General features: G+C 44.5%; 1 protein-coding gene across 5 annotated transcripts; it reads right to left on the reverse strand.

Moving 5' to 3' along the window:
* On the reverse strand, positions 1–27,756 carry ADCYAP1 (adenylate cyclase activating polypeptide 1). Of its 5 annotated transcripts, none has more exons than XM_065668084.1 (7): positions 27,174–27,748; positions 26,795–26,902; positions 24,896–25,030; positions 24,313–24,408; positions 23,423–23,560; positions 22,760–22,874; positions 1–261 (listed from the first exon to the last, which is right to left on the reverse strand). In XM_065668084.1, the coding sequence occupies exons 2-7, from the start codon at positions 26,893–26,895 to the stop codon at positions 232–234; spliced, it is 615 nt and encodes a 204-aa protein (XP_065524156.1). In that variant the 5' UTR covers positions 26,896–26,902; positions 27,174–27,748; the 3' UTR covers positions 1–231. The 5 variants fall into 5 exon arrangements, with proteins under 5 accessions (XP_065524156.1, XP_065524153.1, XP_065524154.1 ...); XM_065668083.1 differs by lacking the exon at positions 1–261 and adding an exon at positions 21,370–21,583 and having other exon boundaries at positions 27,174–27,751; XM_065668081.1 differs by lacking the exons at positions 1–261; positions 22,760–22,874 and adding an exon at positions 20,668–21,583 and having other exon boundaries at positions 27,174–27,756.
* Between the last annotated feature and the right edge of the window lie 29 nt (positions 27,757–27,785).

Genomic DNA, 27,785 nt, shown 5'->3' on the forward strand with positions numbered 1-27,785 from the left:
GTGCAGATGTACAGATTTGTGTTTGGATGTAATACTCAAGACTGTACTCTCTAGTCAACATATAACAGGCAATAATTGTATCAGAGCTGTTAGAACAACCTGTCCCTTTGTATTTTAGAAATTCTTTTTCCCCTGTAAGTAGACAGATGGCCATTTTGCTGCAGGTCTGCTTGAGGGTCTTTTTCGTACCGTGAGGCCACTGATCAATATGCAGTGATGGTATTGGCCATGCTAAAGCCGAAGAAGTTCCGTTCTTCCAACCTATTCAGACAACAGAAAAAATAAATATAAACTGAATGTTTTAAGGCCCCATTAAGGGTTTGTCCAAGTTTGAGGAGAAAATTCAGGTCAATTCACCTGTCCCTCAAGCACTTCTTAAGAGTTCATTAAGATTTAAAACTAAACAAATAAATAAATAAACAAAGGCAATGCAAACTTCTAACAGTTATAACCATCATTTAGGAAGGATGAAAGTGTTTTTATAAACTAATAAGTCTGTAAAATATCACATTGGGAATTGCAGACCCTCCTCTTCCCTTAGCTTGTTTCCTAGAGATAGCTAGCCATAGGAAATAAATAGAAAAATGGCATTAATCTGTTGTTATATTTTACCCACAAGCCTATTTATTTAATATTTTCTTACTGCAGGAACTGTAAAATGAAGAAGTTTATAGCTTGTATGAAGCTCAGTAAGGATGATGATTCATCTCTAGAACAAATGTTTGAACATAAAAGAAAGGAAGATTCAAGAAATTACATCTGCCCTAATATAGCTGCCTTTGTGAAAAGCACTGTCCCTACCTCCACCACCGACTGACTCAGCTCACCTTTTCACTGGTGAGCAACCAACAGACCACTTAAGTCCTCTTTAGATTTTCCTGAATCATGTAATGTATAACGTTGTAAGGCTTCTTCACATTAGTTAATTAAATTAATTGGTCTGGACTCTGGCACTGAGACCTACAGGCACGGACTAGCCCTGTCCATACCATTAAACTCTCCTAGCCTCCAAGAGGCCAGATTGCTTTTTGGGAGTTGCTAGCTCCTGAATCATTCCATGAGTTGGCTGCAAGCTGTTATTAAATGTGGCTCACAAGTGTGCTGCGCATGGGCTGTCGCAGCAATAACATAGACCATCACGTACCTGTGGCCTGGAGCCTGCCCTAGCACCACTAGATGTAGCCATTTGCTCAGCCCAGCCCAAGTTCGTCAACTTTTTGCACCTCTGAAAATAGCTTCCCAACCCTGATCACCTGTAAGGACAAATCTTTCCTACATGGTAAATAAGGGCATTATTTTTAGGTATAAACAAGAAGATGACTGGTAGAGATAGTTACTTATTTGATCTTTTAACAGCTGCAAGAGTTTTAAAGCAAGGCACAATGAGGGACTACCAAAAGTAACAGGTCTGATCATGGTCTTGGCGCGCCTCCATTGCTGGACAAGGAGTACTAAACCCAGGAAAAGAGAGACCCGGCAGCGGCATGACTATGGCTGTTGTGTTACACATGGCTGCAAGAGACCAGTTTACCACCAGCTGCTGGCTAGCCTTGTCAGATGACCTGCAGAAACTATCTCTGAGATTCCCCCTCACCTGTGTCAAGCACAAAACAAAACACAACAGTTGAATACAATTAGTTGTTAATGCATTCTAATTCAGTGGTGGGGAGGACTAAATGCTTCCATGAGGTGTGAAAATGCAGTTCAACTGACAAGTGTTAACTCTCTAATCTACAGTAACTCCATCTCTGTGTGCTTCTGCTGACATTCCCTAAGATAAAAAGATATTAAGGATCGTTTGAGTAGGAACAGCACTGAAAAGCAGAAAAAGAGACATCACAGCTCACAGACCTGACACTGAGCTTTGAATTCTCATCTACAATCAATCCAGTTTACCCAGCTTTCTGCATATGAAGAAAGGGCTAGCAGTACTATACATGAGATTTATTTCTCAGTTGTGGTGATATAACATTATCAAGCAATCTTTCCTAAATAAAGATCACATTCACAAGAAGTCTTAGCAACTGTCCATGAAAAATATAGAAGAGTAAACACCAAAGTAAGACACTTGATCCTCTAACATAATTGAAAACCGGTTTTGGAGTGAAATCACTAGATTACAAGAACACATTAGATGACTAAGGGAATCCGTTTCAATGGAAGTAAAATCTTGTGGTTTTAATGGAGAAAAATAACCTTTTTAATTGGGAAATGACAGTGACACTTGTTATACGTAAAGTGTCTGGCTTAGCAAGTAATTTGTTGACCTCAGCTACATCAGCAGACCGGTAAATTCAGAATAAGAATGTGCTTCAGAGTTTTCCAGGATCACAGCAACCTAACTGGTTGGGAACCTAACAGCAACCTAACAGCAACCTAACCTGCTGGGAAACCATGTAGCTCCTACTTCCAAATATATACGTCTATTTATTCAAATATATAGGTATATTTGCTATATTTGATATATATAAACACACATGTATGTGTGTCTGAGGTGCTACACATTTGTTCTTTATCTTCTACATGCAGCTCTACAAATTAAAATAAGAGAAAATAAGAGAGATACCTAGTTCAGTGTTGACCTTCATCATCATTACTCTGGCATTTAGACATTCCTTCAGTACATGTTTTCCTATTAATTTACGGTACCTATTGATCTAGGAAACACTTCATTATTTCTTAGCCATTGACTAATGATTTAAGTATCATTGAGTAAGCTTAATATTTTTAAATTCTAAGGAGCTTCTAGATATAAATTAGTATATCACAGGCTCTGCACTAAGGAGATGGCATTCTGGGGAGAATGTTAATGGGTCTGCCACAGAAAATCACTTTTATGTATTATGTATGAACAATTTGAATTTTGGAAGGAAACATAAAAAACTAATGAGTATCATTAAGCCTAACATTAAAAAGCAAACCATTTTTATCAAAGGTAGATTTAGATTAGACATTAGGAAGAAATTCTTCTCTAAGAGGGTGGTGAGGCACTGTCACAGATTGCCCAGAGAAGCTGTGGCTGCCCCGTCCCTGGCAGTGTTCAAGGCCAGGTTGGATGGGGCTTTGAGCAACCTGGTCTAGTGGAAGGTGTTTCTGCCTGTGGTGGGGATTTGAACTGGATGAACTTTAAGGTCCCATCCAACCCAAACCATTCTGTGACTCTATGATTATAAGGGCAACAGCATTATCCAAAGTATCAGAAGGTGCAACTTTATTGTAAAGAAGAAAAAAAAAAAAACCAAAAAAAAAAAACTCCTCTATCCCAATTACAAGAGTTACAAATTACAACCTTTTTCACTGTTTCTAACAATTTTAGACTCTTGTCTCTCTCCTCCTCTCTTCCCAGCTTTCAAAGAATCATACAATATCTTTCTTCACCTATGCTCTGTATCTTCAAGTACTATCTTGATAGTACACCTAATACCTTTTGCCATAGATCAGCTTTGGTTTTCCATTGCATATGCCAGCCTGCTTTGAAAATTCCTCACGCTGTCTTGACAAATGAGCACCAATCATCTATCTCTTTAGTTTACCTTGTTCCCATGCCCAGATCACAAGCATAATAATTTCTCCATCTCTTCAGTGTCTCCTGCTCCCCCTTTTTTTTTTATTCCCTTATCACATGCTCATGAAGTTCTCCAGACCTTGCCTGTCCCTACTTACATTTCATTTTTCCCCCTTTCCCATTGGAAGGTCTGTTTCCCTCAGTCACAGCACACCCCCACCTCCCGTTTCCTGTTTCTCCTCTGCCTAGCCTGGGCAACACCCTCCAAATTCATTCCCTTCTCTTCCTTTTAGGATCATAGAATACTTACAGTTGGAAAGAACCTTAATATCATCTAGTTTCAATCCACCTAGGCAAAAAAAAAAAGTCCTCTATACTTTAACTGAATCCCATGATTACAGAGCTGACACCTTACCACCACCTTCGATTCGCTCCTTCAGATGTCTTTTCCTTCTCTGTTTCACCCTTCCCAACCATACGGTTCTCCTGCTGCGCATAATTTCAACAACTTATTTTTAGTTTAAATTGTCAGGTTTTTCAATACTCCTTCCAAGACTTTTTCTTCTTCTGCAGGATATGCAGGACATATAATCCACAATATTAATTCTAAGCAGACATGCATCGCATTAGTTTCTTCCAAGCTTGTCTTTTAATCCAGTGGTCACTCTTCCACTTCTTTATTATTCCTCCTTCTCAATTTCCTCAGGATTCTTCACCTCATGATATCATCTTTTTAAAAATAGACCCTCTTTGACTCCACTTTCCTCTCTACAAGCCATCCCATCCACATTTTTTTCCTGCAAGTGTATTCTGGAGCTCTTCCAATCAAGTTCAGTCTTAAGCACTCTTTTTTGTAACATCTTTCCTTTGCCCTCCAGTGAAGAAACCACATTTTCACCAAAGTCCCTTATGAATCCTTCCTCCAAAAGCCAGAACTAACACACTTTGCCGCCCTTTCCTACCTGCCTGCAAGACTCTTCCTCTTGGAAAGTTACTGTCCATGGACTTTGACTCATCTATGTCTCGATTCTCTTCTCCCTCTAACTGCACTTTCAGCATATGTTTCAAAGGATGGATTTTCTTCATTCTTCCCTCTAGTTTTCTACAAAAGCCTTCTACACCTGGGCTCTGTCTCTGTTTCTTTTCATGTTATCTCCAGATAACTCATTTACAGATAATTATACTGATAATTGAATTCCAGATAATTTCATCTGCAAAATAAATAAAGTATATGCTCCATGTTTCAGCCATCTGCTTAAGAGTGGCATGGTTAGAGTAGTGCTCTTCATCTTTGACAAAGGGAGACATTCCCTTTTCTCTGCCACTGTGGAAATACCACCATCCTGCCTCTTCTCCAGCTCCTCAGGTCCATAGCCTTGGCATAGCCTTTAGCTGAATCCCCGCTTGATTCCTACTCCTTCTTTTTACATTACAGTTATAAGCTACAAAATTTTACTCTCATTCGTAACCTAAAACACTCCTCCAGGCTCTCACCATCTCCTGTCTTGACTAACATAATCTACAAATTTGTCAAATATAACATTGCTACCTATTTCCATTCATAACATTACAGTGAAGAAAACTTTCCTAGCCTTTTGCTCTGAGCATGTGATTTTACTTTTCACAGCCTTCCCCCTCTTCATTCACACCAAACATCAGCTTCTTGTCTTCATTCTTCACAGCTTGTCTCCACAGTGTTTATCATCTTTCATATACTATAAGTGACAGTAACATTTAACACCCATTCCCACAGCACACTTGGCAGGAACAGTCATTCAGGGCAAAAAACAGAGAAGAGGTGAATTAACATCCCTTGTATGAAGCCAACGGGGTGTACCCAAGTGCCAACAGAGCCGCTTTATCCTATCTTTGCTGATAAGGAAGGAAATTTACTCATTTGTAGCCTGGGGAGCAAAAGAAAGTTTAATTCATGCAAGATAAAGTGGGAAGAGGCCTCACTGCTCAATCAGCCCCTCAGCAGGTGGTACTGTACAGTGAAGACAGAGTCTGGGAGCCAGAGACAAGGAGCGACTGGTCTGATGTTGGCAGCCTTGGTCTGTGCCCAGTCATAAAATATCCATCAGAAGTACCCCTAAAAAGCTGAAGATGTAAATGACTGAAATGCAAGCATGTGTTGATCTATAGCAGAGATCTCAGGTATCAGAGTATGAAAACAGTCTCCAAATACTCAAACATAACAGCTAGGTACAGCTAGCAGGCAAATCTTTTTTCAGAGGCACAGTTAAGTCAATGCCTACAATAAAAAGGGTCTTACAAAAAGTAATCTCCAAAGCAGTTAGCATGTTAGCATCAAAGTCATCCTTTTGAACTGTCCTCCTAAATAGGAGGCATGGATACGTGAGGTAACTGAAAGAAAAGAGACTCTGTGCATCCCACTCCATTAGAGCCGAACTGTGCAATGAATGCAGCCTGTCCAGTCATTCATCCCTCCTTATTCACATCAGTGCTATTCACCTGCCTGGACTTCAGTCTCTGCTGCACATCTGGGGACATTTTAAGATCCCATTTTAAGAGCACCTTCCCCACAACCTCTAGGCTGCATGTGAAGCTTTCATAGCAAGAAGTGACAGTATTTGAAACTTCAGATACCTAATCTGTAGATGCATGCAGATATTACGAGAGCCAAATACCATCATTTGACCTTGAAAATCTGACCTTGAAAAAAGCATCAAATCTGAATTGGTTTCCCATTGGTTTGCCCATTAACAGACTGTCTGGGTATTTGGCTTAAAAAGCTTTATACACAGAATCACTTCATCCAAATAGAGACTGAACAAACCTCAAAGGTTTGCCCTCCTTCACTTGTGATGTTTTTTCATTCACTTTATTTCTTTCTGGTATATATATTTTGAATATAAAACAGAATGGACAAAAACCGGGGTTGTTCTTATGGTATCCAAAGGCCCATGCTTTTCAAGCAGAAGAGCCCAATCCATGCTTGTAAGCCCTGTTTCCAATAAGAAAGTCAAATTAAGTTGATTATAAGTCCATAGCTGTGAAAAAAGAGAAAACAAGCAAATCTTCCTGACTATGCCTTCAGAGAAAGCTTAGGCCCCTCACCAGCTTCAAAAGGTGCCTTTAGCAGGTTTGTACCTGTTTGCACCTAGAAACAGGTTCAGGCTGCAGCTCTGCCAGTTGTTCCCATGAACAAAGACAGGCTCCAAGCACTGCTGCTCATGCTGGATGGATGAGATAAGCCCCCTGCCTTCCTGTTTCTCTCTGGTGATGAGTGAAACGGCTTGCCAACAGCAGGACTTCACACCAGCTGAATCCCCCTTCTGCAACAGTATTGCAGGCACTTCTGTTTTCTAAGGTCTTGCTGTGTCGAAACACTATGGGTTTAGTACTGTCTTCTACTTTACAGGCGACCAGGAAGATTTATCAGCAATTTAGTGTGGAGAGAAAAGGGGCAGGGGCAGTGCACTGTGGATGTTAGACTGTTAGACAAGAACACAACCCCCACAAGCACAGTGCCTTCGGGAAAAAAAACAGAGGGCCTCCGTGCAAAGATCCTTACAGCAATTGAGTCTGAAGAAATATGCCTCCCTTGGGACTCTTCCTATGGCTGCCAGAGTTATGAACACCACATGCTGCTACATTATTAATATGGTGTGTTTAATTAGCACATACATGTTGTGCTGCATCTATTTTGAAATCATACAAAACTACATGCATCATGCAAACTCCCTGTATTAAAATGACAAAATAAATCGCTTCTTCACTCAGGCAGCAAGTTGTGATGGTAACTTACTGCAGGATAAAAGGCTGAAAACAAAAGAACAAAAATACAAATGGAAAACTAAAATAAAGAGATACTGGAGGAAGGGAAGGAGTTAATCAGTTTTCAGGCAATAAAAAAAGAAGGAAGATTTCAAGGCATTAACAGAGCTAGCATTTCAGGAATGTAAAATAGCATTCGTATTACACAGCTCAATACCATGCTAGGAATCGATATTGTCTGAAATGGAGCAGAATTTAAGAAGGTCATTGTTTTGTGCAATGGTGGTCCTTTCAGTCATTCCTCCCCATGGGATTCACAGGTTGATAGTTTCTTATAGTGGGTTGACAACTTTTCTTCTAAAAAAATACAAAGTTTCTCTCAGGTCAATGGAAAGATAATGGGGAAATGAACATTTCCAGATCCCAGGTTCATTAAAGCCTGAAATCTGTACCAAATAATGCTGCACAGCTTTCCTCTCACAAGGAGGTCATGCTCATCTGGATCAATGGAGATGTTCCCACTAACCATCCACCCAGTAAATGCGGGGGTGCTGCAGTGTGAGGTCCTTGGCTGGCCCTGCCTTCTTGGCTTGATAGAGCTTGAATTTATTTCATTAAGGGCATGGTTCAAGGTCTGCTGATAAGTTTCAGTGGACAGCCAAGTTATCACTGAGGGCCTAATTGCCATTTTATTCATCTGTTTATACTGGAACTGGCTTTACATTTGTTGTCTGCAGTTGTATCGTGACCTCAGAGACCTTTTAAAATTAAGAACACTTTATTAATGTGAATATGAGCGCTATATTTCTTGTTTGTGCTGTTCCTGGCAGAGTGGGGGTTTTATCTGCGACTGAGCTCCTCGTTGCTATGGCAATACAAGTAATAAATAAATAATAAAAATAATACATTGGTATAAAATATTCTGATTTTGTAAGCATGCTTTCTAGAATAGTAATAACAGAACTTCCTACAGTTTAATATTTCTGAACAGTGTTTCCCTATTACGGTGGCCCAGAGCACTTGTTAACATTATCATGCTCTATACATGCTATCATAGAATCATAGAATCATAGAATCATAGAATCATAGAATAGTTAGGGTTGGAAAGGACCTCAAGATCAGCTAGTTCCAAACCCCCTGCCATGGACAGGGACACCTCACACTAAACCATCCCACACAAGGCTTCATCCAACCTGGCCTTGAACACCGCCAGGGATGGAGCACTCACAACCTCCCTGGGCAACTGATTCCAGTGCCTCACCACCCTAACAGGAAAGAATTTCCTCCTTATATCCAGTTTAAACTTCCCCTGTTTAAGTTTTAACCCGTTCCCCCTCGTCCTGTCACTACAGTCCCTGACGAAGAGTCCTTCCCCAGCATCCCTATAGCCCCCATTCAGGTACTGGAAGGCTGCTATTAGGTCCTCATGCAGCCTTCTAATGGAGCTCTACCAAATACTGCTGGAGCTTTTTGGCAGTGCTCGTCAGGGTTTCAATTCTCTGTCATCAGAGGTGTGCCTGGGAGAAGATACATTTGTGTGTGTGTGCACATGTATGCATATGCCAGAGTCAGGCATGTCCAAACTGGCAAGCTTGCAAATATGAAGGACAAGCAGCAACCTCATGTGCTTCTCTCTCCCAGCAATACCATAATGTGCTCACTCTTGTTCAGATGAAAATCCCTTTATACTTATCAGGCTGTGCAAGAAGGCCACAAAAAAGCTCTAATTTATGTTTACACTCACTTTAAAGAATTTCATCTATTTATTTATCATACAAAGAAGTATTAAGCTCATCTAGCCAAGATACAATCTTGCAACGTAAAGCTGTAGAGCAAGTCATATTTGAAAGGACTGCAGAACTGATGCTTCCTGAACAATCTCAAAATTATGAGATTTTTCTCCATCTTTTTTTACATCTTTTTGTATTAATTTACATTTCCATTGTAGATGGACATGAGCTCTAGAAATTGAAAACATGCAGAAAAATAACTGGTTTTCTTCCTGTTTTGCAGGGAAGATAACAAATATTGGTGAAATCTGAAGTGTCTGCATGTTTCTTTATTGAAACAAAATTATATTTACTTCTATAAAAGTATACATAAGGTCAGATAGAGTTAGAGATATATGCGTGTGCATGCGTATTGAATACACATAAACTGCTGATAGGTATGTTCATGAAATAAGGAAGTATAAACCTTCATTCTTGAATAGTGACAGATATACCTGGTGATATTCAGCAGCACCGCTGGTCATTGAAATGCTTAAGTATATTTTTGCCTGTTGACACATTTCCAAATAGGTGAAGAATTAAATGTTTAAAAATAGAAAATATAAACACAATTGATTAGCAAACAAAAAGGAAGGTTAAATCTGCAATGCTCAGAGGTAATCCAAAGACCTGATGAATCTGTGCACCTATAAAACAAGCTCATGTTTCTAAAGACAAACCCTGAAAAATTAAGTTGATAGCTCTATGCATCTTAATTGCAATATATTTACCTACATAGGATTAGGGACCAGCAGTAGCACAGCCAATAGCATGGTGGAACTACAGTTGCTTACTACTGCAAGTTTTAGAATAAAATGACTTCTAAAATAGTTACAGAAAGCACTTCTGAAGAACTGAAGCACAGTTGTAACAATATCAAAATAAACAACTTTTTTCAGCTTTATCCCAAAGTTCTTTCATTTTTAACAGCAGGCATCAGCTGTAAAAGATTGGAATTCTTACTTTTCTTTCTTTTTTCTATTTTTTTCCAAATCCTGCAGTTAAAGAAGACTCTTTCCTTCAACTTAGTGTAATATGTAGTAGAGTGTAATATGACTTTACAACATCACGAATATCCTTTGAATGAAGACATAACATGGGAGAAAAGTTAACTTGCAGTTCAAACACAGCAGAGTGACATTCTGATCTTCTGCTCCTTCAAGGACAGCAGGTAATTAAAGATCACTGACTTTCTCTTGCGAAAGCAAGTGGTCAAACATGCAAAATGGGGAGCACTTGGATGTGACCTCCATTTCTTGAACCTCAGTCACTGGCTTCTGCCTGATGCTGTGTACTGCTGGGTGACATCTTTCCTAAGCATGCCTAGCAGATGACACTGTGAACGGTAAGTACTTGAGGTAACATCTGGTTTGTGGATCCTGCCAAACAGACAAATGTTTGGCTATGTCAAAACTTCAGGCAATCAAGTGGATGTCTGACTACAGAAAACTGATGTATATTACTGGGACAGAGACACCAGAGAACTTCAAACATCCGTACTGCTGAGTGGGAGGTACACGAATACAGTGCTGTCCCAGGCACCAAGCCGTCTCTTACTCCCAGTGGCTCCAGCCCTCAGCATCAAACCTTAGGATACACCTTTCACTGACTTACAAAGCAAATTTATCACAACAATGATCCAGGAGCGACAGCTGCCCAGCAGCTTGTCCCTGCTTTCACTTAGATCAAAGAGACAAGTTGCTTGTTGACAGCAGTAACTTGATGCATACTTTTAACGCCAACTTTTACCCAAAAGTGAGAGTCTTCTAGTGTATTCCAAATCCAAAATCTGGGGGAAGAAATTAATTAGTAAGGTCTGGTGGAAGAGAAGCCTAATACTCCTTCATACCCTTATCTTCCAGAGGTGGAAAGACATTTGGAAAGACACCAAATCAACAGGAAAGGCTGTTGGTTAGGCAGATAGATTTTGAAAAGATAAGTAGTGGCAAGCTTAATGTGCAAGAGCAAACCTGTGTCATTTATACTTATTAAGCCAAAACAATCAAGATCTAAAACAGGATCTGCACAGCCTGTACAGAGTTAGAATAATCAATACCAGTGTGTTCTGCATTAGCTTTATGTAGAGCATAACCTGAAATTTAAGGCTAAGTCTGGTTACATTTGTTTTTCCAGTGAGCAGAGCACAGCTTACCAAAGGGACTCACCCTCCCTCTATATCACTGGCAAAGGCATTGGGCCACCCCTGCAGCAATGATACATCAAGAATGTTTACAGGTTTCCCTCTCATGACTTCATTAAACAGAATAGCATTTGTGTTCAATACCATTCTACATCAATGCCCTCACTAAAGTACTGAATGCAAGTAAGCATCTGCTGCACTTGCATGTGGCTCGCAGACCCCAGTGGGCAGCAGCACAGCAGGGAAACCCTTGTGAGCTCCCTGCTCTCTTCCACTGACCATGAAGATTAAACTATGCAAAACTGAGGGCTTGGCAAAACATTTGCTGAAAAACTTTACTGTAGGTGAGGAGAGTCAAGGGCCCAGTTTCTGTGAGGCTGGTGGCAGGGTGCAAGTAACTGTGGGCACTGGAGAAAGGCACCTGGTTTGGAACTCACAGTCATTCCTACCACTATTTCCAGCAGAACTGGAACTCATAATTCCCAATTTTCTCTTGAGGAAATGCTCCACAGCTCCTTAAAAAAACAATATGTTGACTTGGAAAAGCAACAAAACCCCAGCACCCAATCTATCATCAGTGTATATGGGACTTTTGATTCATCTGATACAAATTCAACCTTCTTTTCTACCCAGGATTATACACTTGTTACAGAAGGAAGTCCACTCTGTAGCCAGTTTTTTTCTCATGAGCTCTGGTATGAGGTACTCAACAAAGTACTTATGCCAGATCCATGGATGGATAATCAACACAAAACAATTTGATTTGTGAGCATCCCCATCAAAATGGACCTCAGTGCTGAAAGATGGCTCATTGCCAGTCCAAACCATTACCCAAAGTTTTCCCTGGCTGTGTTGCCTGCATGCTGGTACCAAGAGATTTTGCTGGTTGGGTTGAGTCCACTTTCCTGGACGTATCTTCTTAATCTGTAATATTATTTCCCTCATTGAGCTACAGAATAGAGCTCCTGCTGAATTCACAGAGTCCTGCTCACCTTTGCTTGTGATCACTAGAGACTCTGACGTGGAACGTGCCCCAGTGGCAGAACAGGTATGTTATGGAGGCATCACCAACATAGAATTATTTCTTATCATGGGGGGAAGGACACAGCCTGTTATTTTTATCTTTATAAACCCATCTGGACATCTTCAGCTCACCAGATTTTTTTCTGATTCATGCAGCCAGACTCTAACAAACTCCTGCTGGCTTATGTCTTTTACTGTGATGTGGAGCATCTTAATTCCAAGTGGTTGGAGAAAGGCAGCAGCGTTTTCCTACCCCTTTCATATTCCTACAGCAATGAGCCTGGGCTGATTGCTCCGCATGCAGAAAGTCATCGAAAGCCAGAGGGAATTCTGTACTTGAAAGGGTTTCAGCCACGAAATGCAGCAAGCACCAGCAGCAGTTCTCAGTGAGCTTCAAAGGAATATGACGTTCTTTTGCTGTTCTGAATGTTGGCAGGTATTTTAGCAGTATTTCTTCTTGCTCAGGAAGTTATACTATAGTTTCTCTACATCTGGGTGTGTATACATATGAAGAAGTATAAGCAATTCAAATGCAATTCGAAAAAACAAAGTCTCGGGTGGTTTGAGTGGAAAATTATGTGATTTCTTTAGTGTTTCAGTGTAATCCCTGCAAGGTGCTAGGCAAGTTGCTGAAACAGCTGAAGCTGGTATGCAAATATGTGGCTTTGTATCACAAAAGGACACCGAAACACTGCTGGATTTACTTGTGGTTTACTTGCAAAAATTTACTCCTAAATTTCCAACACAGGCTTTGGAGCAGTATGGAAAGCCTAATGAAGTTATGGTACAGTGCTTTCTCATGATGCTTGTTCTAGAGACATTGTAAGAGAAACAGAAGTCAGAATGCGCCTGTTGTATAAAAAGTAGCTGCACTGGGTATAAATACAAAGTGAAATAACTTGTAAGTCATAAGAAGAACTTTTTAAAAGCTCTAAACTGTAAACAAGAAAACAAGACAGGAAGAACAGACAGGAAAGAATAGCTCGGGTAAGATTTGGGGGATTTTAATGAGCTGCGATTTTTCCATAACTTCCAGCAACAGCCAGTACTTATCCTGCCTATGAATATACAAGAAATGGTACTCTGACTATAGATACTCGGAGTCTTCAGTAGTAGCTATGCATGTAACAACATAATTTATCAAATAACAAGAGCATATAGTGCATAATTAAAATAGGAAATTCATTGCTAAAATTAAGTTAAAAATGAAAATGGGCTTAAAAGGGGAGACACCAAATCAATATAGGTCCACCTTGTCTGTTAAACCGTCATTTAAAGGCAAGCTGCAGAGTAGCAAGTCTTTAATTTACTGATGGCCAGTTGCTCATTTCGGCAAAGATGGCCCAACCACACACTTGCTTAATTAACTTGCTTAATTAGCAGATTTTTCGTAAACTGTTGGTGACCACCACAAACAGGCTGCTGGGCTAGCCTTTGGCCTGGTCCATATGGATGCTCCAAGATCTTGCCATTAGAACTTAGCAGGAAAGTAGTCAGTTCCTATTTCTCATAATTTAAATGTGGACGAACTAAGTTCCCCTTTGGTGTCTTCTCAAGGTCTCTGCACAGTGGTTACAGCAGAGCCTTCAGACACCCTCTGCTCCTGCCTCACATTCTTCACATTGTGCCCACCTGGTAAACACGCAGGTGCAGGGGCAAGGCATTTCTTGCCATTTAAAAGCTATTTTATCTACCTGGCATCTACTTACAGCAGGGAAATCTAACAAACTCCCGCTGGTTTGTGTCTTCACTGTGTTACCAAAGCATCCTAATTCCAGGCAGAAGCACTTTGCTGCAGAGTCAGAGGATACGTTATACCCTTTTTATCAGTACGCAACCCCAGTCATAATGTATGCCCACAGGAAGAAACATTTCCCTTGCAGAGAATGACTCAGACTAGGTCACAGCAGAGAGAGAAGGAAAGTGGAGAAAAGTGAAGAGTATCTGCAGTTTATAAAAGGTGGCATTTATCTTAAAAGAGTGACAGCTGCTCACTGTGAAGTTACAGGGAAGTATTGTGATTTTCTGACTCTGAAGCCCACCCTTTAGGAACCAGTGATCAAGAATATGAAAAGACTGTATATGCTGAAAAAGTCATCTGTAATAAGACAAGGTCAGATTGTGATGAAGCTCACTCATATTGAGTGGCATTTTCCTTCTTGTGCCTCTGTTGACATTACCAGCATCATTACTGGCAAAACAAGGCTGAGTAAAGTGTAACTGCAGTTGCACTCCTTTTGGGTGCTGATAATTGATTATTAATAGATGTCAATAGATTTCAGTATTTTTCAGAGTACCCATCTCTGCTGGACAATAACAACAGTATAAGGTTCCCCTGGTAGGACTGATAATACCAGGTTATCTAGTAGATTTTACGCCCCTGTACCATGGTGCTTCCAGCTGGTTAGGGCTCAGGAGTGTGAGCTGCAACAACTATCAGGCATGAAGTTGGCTCTCTGTTTATAAGATTAAACAATGACTAAGCTTAGCAAAAATCATAAACAGTGGTGTAATAAGGCTGTCATTGCAGTATAACTAGAGTAAAATGAAACTGTTACAAAACATAACTGCATTTTATTATAGCAAAGTCAAACACAATGAGAAAACGCTTCCTTTCCGTATAAATGTTCCACCTGTCTGCATACAGTGTGCTATGCAAAGTCCCCAGTTTAATCACCTCTTAGCTGTGTCATGACTCTTCCCTGATGCAAAACACAGCAATGCACCAAACCAGCTAGGGAAAACAGAAATCATTAAACAAGCATAGTCTTCCTTGGTTTTTTTGTGTATTTAATGGCCCAGATGAAAAATAGATCAAATTTATAGAAGATGTGCAAAAGCAGATTAATAATTAGATTTGTATCAGAGATGGGCTGTGCCTTGTAATATCTATCTGTCAGTCTGTGCTGGGGACAGATGCAGAGAGTGGAGAGGAACATGCAAGGCTCTCACTCACATGGCACAAGAAAAGCATTCCAGGTCTGTCACAGAAGAGATGGGTTTGTAACGTGCTGGGAATGGCATGGCCACTTAATGGAGCAAGTGCACTGCTCTTCTCTCATTCTAGCTGTGAGTTTGTTTTCAGAGGCACCTCTCGGAGATGGAAAGAGCTGTATCTCACACAGGCTATGGTACCCCTTGGTCTGGCAGGAAACTTATTGACCCACAGAAAGCCTTGGGAGAAAAGAGAGCTGAAGAGAATGGTTACAGGTAGTTTTATAGCAGGCAGGTTGCAACAGAGGTTGGGCTGGGTTGGACAGGCCTTGCTCAGCTTTGTCCGGTTTGTTTCCTTGCAACTGGGGACCACCTGTTTGCTCATGCATCACCTGAACAGGCCTCACATTTTTCATTCATCCTTTTTAATCTTTAAACAGAGGTGTCACCAGGTGGTATTTGCAAGGTCATCAGGTAAACTTGGATCAGCTCATTATAAATTTGCTGATTTACCGTACAAGACCAGAGAACTAGGGGTACGTAAAAATGAAAAGAAAAGAAATCATGAAGAAAGTTGGGGTTTTTTTGGAGCACTGAGAATGTCTGAGAAAAGCAGAGATGTAAAGGGAGAAACTCGGAGCCAGAAGATCTAAACTTCCCCTTGATTCTAAACTTAGCTCAGCCACTGGCCCACCGAGCAGATGACTCAGTGCACTTCCTTGAACTTAAATCATTCCTTTCACAAAACTTGTTAAAGAAAGACGTCAGTGTAAATTAGATGTTGTGTCTAAGTTTAGCTATGGCTGATACATAAATATTGGAACTGTAATGTGCTATCGTTTTTGTCTGATTTTGAAATATGTGTGTATACATACACATATGCATATATATACATAGCAATGGAGAGAAAGATCTCTTTGTGCTATTTTTACGATTTAATTTACATATATTGTTATTTTGCTGGTGACATAAGAGCTCACAACTGATTAAAAGTTTAACCATTTTCAGAGCAGCCTGATTCCCACACCGCCCAAACACTCTTCATTCTGTTGAACTGTCAGGGAAGTTTCAATCCCATCCAAGCGGTGGGAGCTGAGAGAGTACACGTTCGGCAGATAACATACATAATAGCTGATTTCTTGTGGCACTAATCTTCATTCCTGAGGGAAAGACAGTCATTTATTCATAACTCTACCACTCAAAAGTAACCATTCTTCTCACCATGGAGGTATATGTCAAAACAGAGATCAGCCATAGGCTGAGTCTAATCTAATCTGTCCAAAATGAATATATATTTAGATCTGTTGTCAGATCTTGAATGCTAAACCCTTTAGCCTGGGCAACTGTTTTCCCAGTCTGCCCTCTCCACCTATAAATATACATACCACATTGGGTATACAGTACCAGAGAAGCATATTAACCCTGCAGAAACTGGTCAGGTTATGAGGCTGACCAACCTTTCTGATATGAGCCGTTAGAGGACAGAACACAAGACTTTCAGAAATGTGTAACAGAGAAGAAAAAGATAATTTTTGTGTAAGTGTCTCTCTCCTTTGAGTCCTGTCTGAAATCGGCGGGCCCTTCATTCTCAAGTGCTTGACCCAGCAAATGAGAAACACAGGCCCCAACCTGGATGACTGTTTTGAATGATCTGTGGAAGATGGCAATGAAAATTCCCTTTCTCATAAAACTGTTAATTCTCAATGTTACTCTCCTTTCTCCAGTTCACATTTCCATACCGGGGATGTCAGCTTGGAGGCATTTGTTCATGCTGTATGCTTTCCCATGCAGTTATGCCTGTGCAGGTCCTCATCTTCTGATACTGAGGTGCTGGGGAGCACTACAGAAGAACCAGAAGGGACTGTCATTGTTCTGTCCAACTTCTCTACTTCATACTACCATAAATCACCATGAGGTTCTTTTTGAAATGGAATAGCTGAAACTCATCTCAGAGCCTGAAGAGAAAGAGATCTTCTCTCTGTGATCCGCATAAAGAAATAATACTGTTTCAGAGATCAGTATATCTATCTATCTTAGATATTTCATTACTGAAATTGTAAAACAAACGCTCTTGTATAAAACTCCACTGTTTGTAAACGGGCATATTTCTGGTCCTCAATTATCCATGTTCAAAACTAAATCACATTTTTAGGCTTGGATAAATCCCACTGACAGCCAATTAACCAATTATTGCAAAAGATGCGTTGTTTTGCACTTACTCTGCCTCAGCAGTTCAACCACATTACCATAGATGCATCATGTACTACTTATCTGTGTATTCCAGGTAAGTAACTGAGCCATGGTCTCTTTTAGCAGAAGCGCTTCCAGATGTGCCACATGGGTTTACAGCGAATGGGACCTCAGCTATGCCAGGAGGGGATTACCTCTAGGAACACAAGTGCAAAAGAAGGAGATCTGACAGCAGCTTGCTACAAGTCACTCTGACTTGCTCTTGTCCCAGGATTTGCACTTGGACTGGGCTCAGTCCTTCTCTGACATAAATAAACAGATCTGCACCAGAGCTGGACTGGGCTCATGTATCACACACAATACACAGATACACAGTTGGCATTGGTGGAATGTGTCTACACTTTCTAAAGGTGGCAGTAATGGGTGCCAGGAGACAGCTGAGATGACAAAGCATGGTGGTTATGAGAAAAAATTGAATGCCTCCTAGAACAGAAGATAGTAAGGTAAAGTCTCTCAAAGAAGTGCTTTAATACAACTTAACACAAAGTAGTACAAAATACGAATCAACAGCAATAGTGTCACTTAAGGGCCATGGCTTCTGTGCATGCAAAGTAACCATCTGGAAAAGAAGCTAGGTGTGGGAGAGGATTGTGAACAGATCGTGATCTCCCAGCATAAGGAAATGGCCAGGAGAGCAAATGCAATCCTTGCTAGCAATGAGCAGCACCTGGGGAAGAAGAGGAAAGTTACTACTTTTTGCCGCATGCTTGAGGTGGTCACTGCCAGGTCCTGTAACCATGTCGAGTTTCAACACTTCAGCGAGGTGTTAATAAATACAAATGTTTCAGAAATAATACCATCTGTGGAAAACCTCCCTCACGGTAAGCACCTGAAGATCAAACTTGCTACCTCAAAGACAAGGTAGAGAGGAGAGTAAATCTCTGCCTAAGACTACCTACATGGAGAGAAAAATCTACAGGCATTAGAGATTCTTCAGCAGACTACAAATCTGTGGGACTCAAAAATGAGACAAACTGAAACAAGGAACAGAATGCTAAACTGCTACATTTGGAATGACTTATCCAGCAAATTTGCCATTCCTGCAAGTCTTGCAATCAATACTGCTGTCATACAGAATAGCTCACTCAGATATTAAATGCTAAATGAAGGACTCCATGAAATCCTATGCCCTGCATTATACAAGATAGCATAGACAATCATAAGAGTACCCTTGGGTCTTAAAAATCTATGAGTGCAGTTAAGAGGACATGTACTTCTAGAGGCTAAGCATGAGGTCCTTAAAATTCTCAGGGATGTGCTCTCCCTGAAGGTTTTTCCTGGAGAAAGACTAAGTGATTTATCCTAGAATTTGAAACCAAGCTGCGAAAGTACCAAGTAACAAGCCCCCCAAAGATCAAACTTCCTCCTGATTTTCTATTTTCTTAACTCTAGGTGAAACATATACAGTGTTTTAATTGTTATTTTTTGAAGAAGACGAAGGCTGAAAGGCTCTGGAAGCAAATGGAGAGGAGGTCAGCACCCTCAGAAGCAAATCCTGTGAGAGGCAGATGCTGCCCGTAGCCAGGTTTACACCAGGGCTCTGCAGAAACAGGTTTTTTTCAAGCACTTTGGGTTTTGATGACCTCTGTGACAGATGTGGTGTCGCACTATGTTCCTGAGGGCTGGAATCTGGAGCAGTATGTCCTGCTCTGTTCAGCCTCCTTTACTAACTAAAGGGAGTTTGTCACTTTGGCTGAATGTCAGGATGTTCTTACAATGCAAGGTTCCAAAAATCATGTCTTGTTTAGTCGTTCTCATTTCCTCAGCTGGCTTTCTCCATTTCTGCTGCTAGTTGGATAGCAGGATACGGAATATCAGCAATCCCCACAAAACTCATGCTATAAGACTCAACATCGCACATTTTCCAAGTGTATCATTTCAGATGGCTGTTTAAATCACTAGGAATAGAACTGAGTTTCTTCATTAAATCATACTTGATTCAGTAAAGAGGAATTTCAGTAGTGTAAGGCTAGGACCATCTCTACATCATTTCCAGCAGAATTTCCATCTCCTGCACATTTTCAACAAGTGCTAGGATTTGATGGAGAGGACCTTATTTTTCAGGTGGACCAGTCCCAAGTTTCAGTCCCTAGATACCAATACCATGAAGGTCTTCAGCTTGGATCTTCTAAGCACATTTTCAGTTTAGATGAGAAGGAAATGCAGTGTGATTATATGTATGAGCACTGCATAATTACTAAGTAAACCCAACAGCAGTTTTTCACTGTATGCTGCCTTTGAGAAGCAGTGACTTGATTTTCTTATGAAAGTCTTAGAAATCACTGCCCTCTCCCCCTCCCTCAATAGTTACCTCTTTTACATTGTTCTCTGACCCAATCTGCACTTAATCAGAAATTTAATCTTGCTTTCCACCAACTCCTGACCCATACTTCTGATATCACCAGCCTTTTAAGTTCTCTCAGTGTTTTCCAATTAGTCAGTAAAACACTGTCATTGAAACTAGACGAGGAGGTGAGTTCTTGGCAGAGGGGATATGGCCAGTCTGTCTTAAATCCTGGACTTAAGAGTTTTGAAAAATAAATTGCTAGGAAATGGTCATTTAATTCCTGTGCTTTGGTTTTGAATTTTATGATCTTAGAAGGAAATAGGGTTTAGTTTAAAATAAATTGCTGTAACTTTCCAATATGCTTGGGTAAAGTCCCTGAGCTACAATAAAAATAATAAGCATAAACAGCTATTGCTAAACTATAGTGAAGATTAAAGTTCGGATATCCCAACCTCTGCTTTGATGGTGCCAACAAACCATCCTGTCTGTGCTTTTTCGTTGTAGCCACATATCACCCTACAAAGCTTAAGTAACTTTTTCTGGTGCTTCAGGACCATGTTGTAGGACAGCCCAAGATCTTTTTTAATCCAAAGAAAGATGCCCAAGCCGGGTGACTATGGGAAGTACATTATCACATGCAGAATGTTCATTAAAAGAGGATTAGGTGAAGATCTGATCAAACATGCCGATTCCGCTTAAAATAAACGGCTTCTAAGCACAGGAATTGTTAGAGGGATGGGCGATAGGCACAGACTGGTTCAGCTCGCATATTTTAGAGAGTATTATTGAGCTGGTGAGTGTGTAACCAGGCTTTTTACTTCTGTTTAGTTTACTCGAACAGAGCAGTAACCACCAGCCAAAGTGTCAGAGGTTATCTGATGATAAAATGTGGAGACTTAATAAAAATATATGAAAAGCATGAGAAGTTGAACATGAACTAATTGGAAAAAAAATATTGAATGAAATGCAGCTTTCACTGTTAGGTTCTAGATTTCTCTCCCCCAAACATTAGACGAAATTGCATTGTTTACAAAAATTTATTAATACAAACTTTACACACTTCGTATAACAGTTATCAAAGTCCTAGTTATAGATATCATGTGTGTAATAATACTTTGTTTAAGTTCTTTTTATATTCATTTGCACACAAAATAAGTTCTCCAAGACTAACATCTACCTACTATGACTGTATCTGAAATCTGCTCAGATTTTGGTAAGGCTGTTGGCGTTTCTGAAAATAGACAAGTCATACAAAGGATAATAACCTAAGTGATCATTTCATAATGCTTGCGACTAGCCACTGAACTCTAACTGATAAGGTCATAAATAAAACGTCAAGAGAGCCCTATGTCAATTATACCACAGCCGACACAAACACAGCGAACTCTGCCCATTGCCACAGAACAGAGAAGTACGACTAAAACGCAAGCCGATGTGTTGCAGCATCGTAGGGCCACTAAATAGCCATCTGTGAACTCGTGGCGATTTACAAGGTGAAGAGAAGGCACGAAAGCTGCAAACTGTTCCCTCCCCCCCCGCGTTCCTCCGCCTCGGGAGCCCGCGCCGGTGCGGGCAGGGCGGGCAGGGGAGCTGCCGGGGCAGCACGGGCAGGCGCTGCCGGCACTGCGGGCAACGCGGGCGAGCCTCGGAGGGCCGGGCAGCCCGGGTAAACGGTGTCGGCACTGCGGGCAGTGCGGATAAACAGTGCCGGCAGCGCCTGGCCGCCCCGCCGGGGTCTGCCCGCTTCCCTCCTCCCCGGCCGGGGAAGGAGGGTTTTTACCCGCGACTTATTTGGTTTGGGGGGGTGAGGGACTGCTTTCCGGCGTCTTGAATGCGGGGCTCGCTTTGTGTCTTTGGAAAGACTCCTGAAAGGTTGGTGTGGTGAGCCGGGGGGAGGCGAGAGCCTCCGCGTCCTCCTTCGACCCCTGCCCGAGCTGAGGGATGGGGCCAGCCCCCGGCGGAAGGTAAGATAGGAGTCCGTACATAGAGAGATGAGGTGGAAATGGTTTATCTCGTTAGAAACCGACCACAGGTGAACACTACACATTCTTTTATGACAAAAGTTTGTTTTATGAAATAAATTTTACTAAGCAATAAGCCAGAATGTAGAAAAATACATTTTACCTCCAAACTCAATAAACAAGGAACAAAAACTTTCATAGTAGTGCATAAGTCTTTAGTGGTAGCTACAACAGGGGTTCCTAAACTTGTACAACAAGAGCTTGCATAAAACAGAACAAAGGAGTGAGAGAGCGTTCACAATCTTTTTTTTTTTTTTTTATCTTTTTTTTTTTTCTTTTTGTTCCCCAAATGAACATAACCCGAAAGGTTACTCGGGTGGGTTAAACAGAGCTCGGAAAAGTACGAAGAGAGGATGAGAGGCAGGAGGGTCTACAAGATAAAACAGTCAAAGAAAAGAGCAAGTCCGACAGAAAAAAAACTGCAAAGGCAAGAACCCTGCTTGTTATACATGATGAAAAGCATGGACAGCACTGGAGAGTAACACACTGTACTTTGCATCCAGGTCCAGTACCGAGCTGCTCGGGGCAGTTGGGTAGCGGATCGGAGGTGGGGTTGCCTCGTCTTCCCTACACCCTGCGGCACCGGCTCTGGTACTGACGTCGGTACCAGAGCCGGCCCCGGGTGCCTCGGGGGACGCCGGGGGCCGCCGCCGCTCACTTCCCCGCTCTTTCCACACGGGTCCTATCTCCGCTTTCGCTTTATTCTGCAACTCTGCCCAGCCAGCCAGAAGAGCAGTGCACGGGGCTTAGTACTTAACTATCTTTGCTGCTGGTTCGGGATCTAGGGGGTGGGGGTTGGCTTTGGCTTACTTTTTGTTTTGTTTTGAATATATTTTTTGCTATTTTGGTTTTGTTTTCGTTTTTAACTATTTCTCCCTCCAATAGGCAACTAAAATGAACAATTTGGATCGAGCTGTTGTTTTTCACAAGAGAATTATCTTCTAAGCTCAGTTTGAGGAGACACTAATACAGAATCAAACTGTAATCAAAGATAGCGGGAGGAGAAAAAATAAATATCGAAATCTAGAGGAAAGGGGAAGCTGCCTCTCTAGAGAGGCTAGTGGCAAAGGAGCCTGCCTTGGGACTCACCGGGGGAAGAATCTGCTTCGCCAATTTTCCCAAATCATTTTCCTCATAATCCCCTGGGAGCAGGGCATCCTTCTCTATGTACAGTAGCAAATGGTGAAAATTAATGTCTTCGACCCTGTCGTGGATAAAAATACTATCCTTTTAATTTCCGTTACAAAAATAGGAGTAATATTCAAAACAATGATTGTCCTTTTTTTTTTTTCCTATTTATTTTCTATAAAAACATAAACAGCTCAGGCGAATTTTTGTTTTTGTGCAGGCTTTATATGAAGAATTGTTCTTTAGTATTCTTAGTAGTATTTATATATATATATTTATATATTATATATAACTTAATGATTGGTCCACAAAGTAGAACTGTGCGTTTCTCTAGTGCTTTTGTACAAAAGAAAAACAATATTATTATCAAAATATTCATTTAATGGCTTTACTTCATACATAAATACATGTTTAGGTAACACAGGAGCGGTGATTGTTCAGTCAGTTTGGAAATTACTTTTGTTTTTGTTTAGATTTTTTTGTTGTTGTTGGGTCTCTCTCTCTTTCTCTCTCTCTCTCTCTCTCTCTCTCTCTCTTAGGACTTTGTATACACAGGAGTGGCTGGTTACTCATCGCTACAAATACGCTACTCGGCGTCCTTTGTTTTTAACTCTTTGTTTATACCTTTTCCCCAGGACGGCTGCTAAGTATTTCTTGACAGCCATTTGTTTCCGGTAGCGGCTGTAGCTGTCCGTGAAGATGCCGTCTATGTGTCGCTTGGTCAGCGGTTCCGTCTCGTCCCCCGGGCCGCCGCTGGCACCGCTGCAAGCACCGAGAAGCACAGCTGCATCAGCCGGGGCCGCTCCGCACCTCTCCGCGCCTCCCCCCGGCCCTGCGCGGCCCCGCCGCAACACGCTGCGCGGAAGATGCGCTGGGAGACAAAGGCCGCGCCGAAACCCATCTCCCGATGCCGTGCGCACAAGTGGCAAGACAATATCCCCCTGCCATGAATTATTCATGAAGGCAGGGAAAGCTGGGCTTTCCCCCGGGGCTTTATGAACATGTTACCTTCTGCCAAAGGGCGGCGGGTGGCACCGGGCTCGCCCCTGCCCTGTCGGCCCCGGGGAGCCCCGCCCGCCTCCGGGGGCTGCGCGGGTCTGCAGCCCGGCCCGGGCCCCCCCCGCGTCTGCCGAGCCCTCGGGCATCGCTTCCGACAGACTGTCCCCCCCAGCAAACCGGGGAAGCTGCCCAATTTATAATCTTAAATCAGATGGTTGCAAAGAACTACAGAGACATATATATAAATGCATGCAGACATATATATATGCTCGAGCGTGCTAAACCAAAGCAACATCCGCGAACGCCTGCGCTGACAGCCAGGCTCCCGCTGCGCCCGCCGCGGGTCCGGGGGATGCTGAGGTTTGGGAAGCCTGAGTCCCCCAGCCCCGCAGCCGCCGCAGCACATTCCCAGCCCCAGCCCGACAGCTTTGTTCCCTCCAGCCGCGGCCTTTTCCGCGCCTCCGCGGCAGCAGCACCACCGCCCACCGCGGGAAAGAACGAGCAGAAGCCCTTACCCGACCCGCTTAGCCATCAGGGAGTGCAGATATTTCCTGGCGGAGAGCTGCCCCAGGAGTTTCCTGTAGGCTTTGTTGAAGATCCCATCGGCGTGCCTGTGCGGAGGAAAGAGCCCGCGGATGAGCGGCGAGGCCCGGGAGTGGCCGCTGCGGGGTGCAGAAGCCGGGGCGGTGGCTGTGACCGTCTCTCCCAACCGGCGAGGGGAGGGCGGGTGGCAGCTCCGCGTTTTCTTGGGGACCCTCTTCCCCACCCAGAGCCCTTTTCACTGCACTTGGTCGACTCTGGCCCGGCCGGGGATTTCTGCTCCTTCTGCTGGAGCATCGCTAGCCGTCTCCGGCGCGGCTGCCGCCCCGCTCCCTCCCCCGGGCTGCTGGAGGTAAGGCGGCTTTTCCTTTTTCAGGCTTTAAACTGGGCATCGGGACCTAGGCAGGGTGGATTGGGTTCAGGATATTTTTTTGTGAGTGTTAGGGAGGGTGCTATTGCTGTTGGCTATTTGAGTATAATTTCCGCCTCCCCGATCGGTCAGACCCGTTTTACTCCCGCCTCAAAATTCACGCCTGGCACCCCGCGAGTTGCAGTCACCTCTTTTCCGGTGGGTAATACAAGGTGTACATCTCGCCGATCATGGAGGACGGATTCGCTATACCGAGGGGCTCGTGATCATACGCGAAGTCCTGCAGGGTGTTCCCATCCTCGTCGTAGACTTCATCCTCCAGCCTGGCAACGAGAGCACCAAGGGGAAGGAGTCAGCCGGGCTCCGCGGGGCGCTCCGCTCCCGGTGCCTCGGTGGCCACCCTTCCGCGGAACCTACCCGGGCGCCCCGGGAGCCCCGTCCGACTGCCCCGACCCCTCCCTGCGCCCGCCCGGCCCCCATCCCCGCCCTCCGCCGCCTCTGCGGGGCAGGACCACTGGGGAGGGAACACACCGCCGTCAGCCGCGCTCCGAGAAAAGCCCCAAACATCCCCCCCATCCCCGACCCCCCCCGGGCCGAGAATCAGCCTCTTTCCACCGCAGCTGCGGCTGGTGCTTCCCGAGCGTCGCGCACGCACCCTGCCGCACCCATACACACACGCGTCTGTGTGCCAGGGGCTGGGCGGGAGCCGAGCAGCCTCCCCGCGGAGCCGGGGCGGTGAGCGGCAGCCCCCGGGGCTGGGGCCGGGGGCCGGGCCCCGCTCCTCCCCGCAAGCGCCCGCCGGGCCAGGGGGGAGGATTCACTTGTCGTTGTCTTTCGTTGAATGGTGCCTCTGCCCTTTGAGATCTCTCCAGTTTTGTTCTCCCCCCACCTCCCTATCCCCACCCCCCGCTCTCTGCCTCCCTCTCTGCAGTACGATGTAGGTCATTGTATGTTACAGGCAGCTATTTTTGTCTGTGAGCTTTAGCGGAGGTATTAATAATAGATGCCGCTAAAGTGTTTCGCTCCTGCTAATTCAGGCGCTTGAATGAAGAGAGCCGGGTTGCTGCCGGCTAATGGCCCCGCAGACCACGGAGCCCATTCCCCCCAGCCCCTCTGCCGGAGAAAGGAAAGGGGCTGCTCTCAGCCAGCCCCGACGGGCTGCCGGTTCGTACAAGGACACCTCGAAGCCCCCAAAAGCACAGCATCCTCTGACAGCTTGGCGCTCCCAGCAGCGCCCCCCGCTCACAGCTGAGCCGCACAGCGGTGACCCCCCTGGGCACCCCGGAATTGAGCCCGCGTCCGTGGGGCGGGACAACAGCACCCAGTCCCAAACTCCCCACGTCAAGCAGCACCGGTCTCTCGAACAAGCGGCAAGCAGCTCGGGAGCAGGCTGCCAGCGGCCGCCCCGGACGGGCTGCCCTTGCCCTCAGCCACGGCCCGGCACTGGAAACGCGCCCTTGCCGACGGCCCAAGGGGTTCCCTACTTCTGCCTCAAACACACTGGGGGCCAACCCTCCCCCCCCCCCGGCTGCAGGGTGGAAAGGGCCAGCGCAGGAGCCCAGCAAGACAGCTCCGAACCGACACAGAAAACAGAACAACCTTGCGCCAGGCGCCTTCCCTCACTTTTTGAGTAAGGAGGTCGTACACAGACAGGTAAACACGGGAACAGGCTGAATCCCTGTCAGCTCCCACACGAACCAGGGCAGCTTTCACAAGCTCACAGCCAACGGCGCACCCACCCCTCCTGCCCCGCTCCCCCCGTCCGGGCCTGCGGTGCTCGCCCTTCACCCCCGGCAGCCGAAAGCGTCCGGGGCCTGTGCGGGACAGGGGGCGGGCGGGGAAAGCCGGCGCTGCAGCCGGAGGGGACCCTCCTCCATGACCTACCCTCGCAGCGGTTTCTATCCCGGGGAGCAGGGGGTGGGCACACGGCCGACGTGGAGGGGGGTCCGTTTGGTGACTCCTCATCCCCTTACACTTTCCTCCCCGCTAAGAACCCTCTGCCCACAGCAAAGCCCGTAGCAAAGCCAGGGCAGTGGGGGGTGGGTGAAGGTGTCCTGGCTGAGATCCCGGGCGGGGGACAGACCTACCTGAGAGCTGGGTACTGAAGTCCGGCTGCAGGTGAGCAGTAGACGCTGCAGTGCATTATTATGCCATAGATCAGGAGTGCTAGGAGCGCTTTGCTACACATTGCCACTCTGTGCGGGAGGGAAAGGAAAACCGCCGTCAAAAAAAAAAAAAAAAGAAAAAAAAAAGGAAAAAGGAGGAAAAAACACCACCCCACGATCCACCGAGCCCCCGGCCAGCGTGCGGGGAAGAGGGGCAGCGCAGCCTGTGGGGGAAGGAGCCCTGGGCAGCGCGGTGCCCGGCGCAGAGCGCTGCTGCCGATGCCTGCCCCGTCGATGCCCGCAAGCCCGCCCGCCCCGGGACCACTGTTGGAAGGCCCGGCAAGCCGCCTTGTGTCCTTACCATGAAACTCTAAACACCCGGCACTAAGAGCGTTTGGCTGCGAAAACAAAAAGGGCAGGTCTTTAAGGGGGGGGGGGAGGGGGGGGGAAGGCTTTTAAAAAAAGAAAAAAGACCCCAAATGGGGGTGGGGGAAAATTCAGGTGTCTCCCAAGTTGCGGCCAAAAAAAGAGTTAAAACCCTCGTGGCATCGCCTTTCCGATGGGCGAAGGACCCGCGGGATGAAGAAGATGCGAAGGCAGCAGTGAGTTGTTTGCTGGTTTTAGGGGAATCCACTCCGAAAAGAAAAAGAGAGGGGAAAAAAAAAAAAAAAGAGAGAGAAAAATATAGAAATGGGAAAAAGTTTGCAGGTAGCAGCACAGATCTGGAGTGGAGCCTGCAAGGGAAGGGGAGAGAGGGATGGAGGGAGATGTCGCCTGCGAAGGGAGCGCAGGGAAAAGAGGGAACGGAGCCGGGAGCGGCGGGCTGGCTGCGGGCGGTGCGCTCTTCCCCGGCTCTCTCTCCTCACTGAGCGCCTTCAGCCTTCTCCTCTTCTTCTCTTCCTGCTCGGTGGCTCCAAACTTGACCAGCCTTCCGCAGCCTTCCGTCTGATACGCAATTAGCAACAAAATCTTT

The sequence above is a fragment of the Lathamus discolor genome, chromosome 2 (genome assembly GCF_037157495.1).
Source record: "Lathamus discolor isolate bLatDis1 chromosome 2, bLatDis1.hap1, whole genome shotgun sequence".
Taxonomy (NCBI): Eukaryota; Metazoa; Chordata; class Aves; order Psittaciformes; family Psittacidae; genus Lathamus; species Lathamus discolor.

Bases quoted from the DNA above. Each gene is read 5' to 3' on its own strand.
- ADCYAP1 (XM_065668081.1), bottom strand. From the start codon at position 26,895: ATGTGTAGCAAAGCGCTCCTAGCACTCCTGATCTATGGCATAATAATG. The intron at 25,031-26,794 runs GTAGGTCTGTCC...TCTCGTTGCCAG, and splicing joins CTTCAGTACCCAGCTCTCAG to GCTGGAGGATGAAGTCTACG. The intron at 23,561-24,312 runs GTAAGGGCTTCT...CGGTGCTTGCAG, and splicing joins CTGATGGCTAAGCGGGTCGG to CGGTGCCAGCGGCGGCCCGG.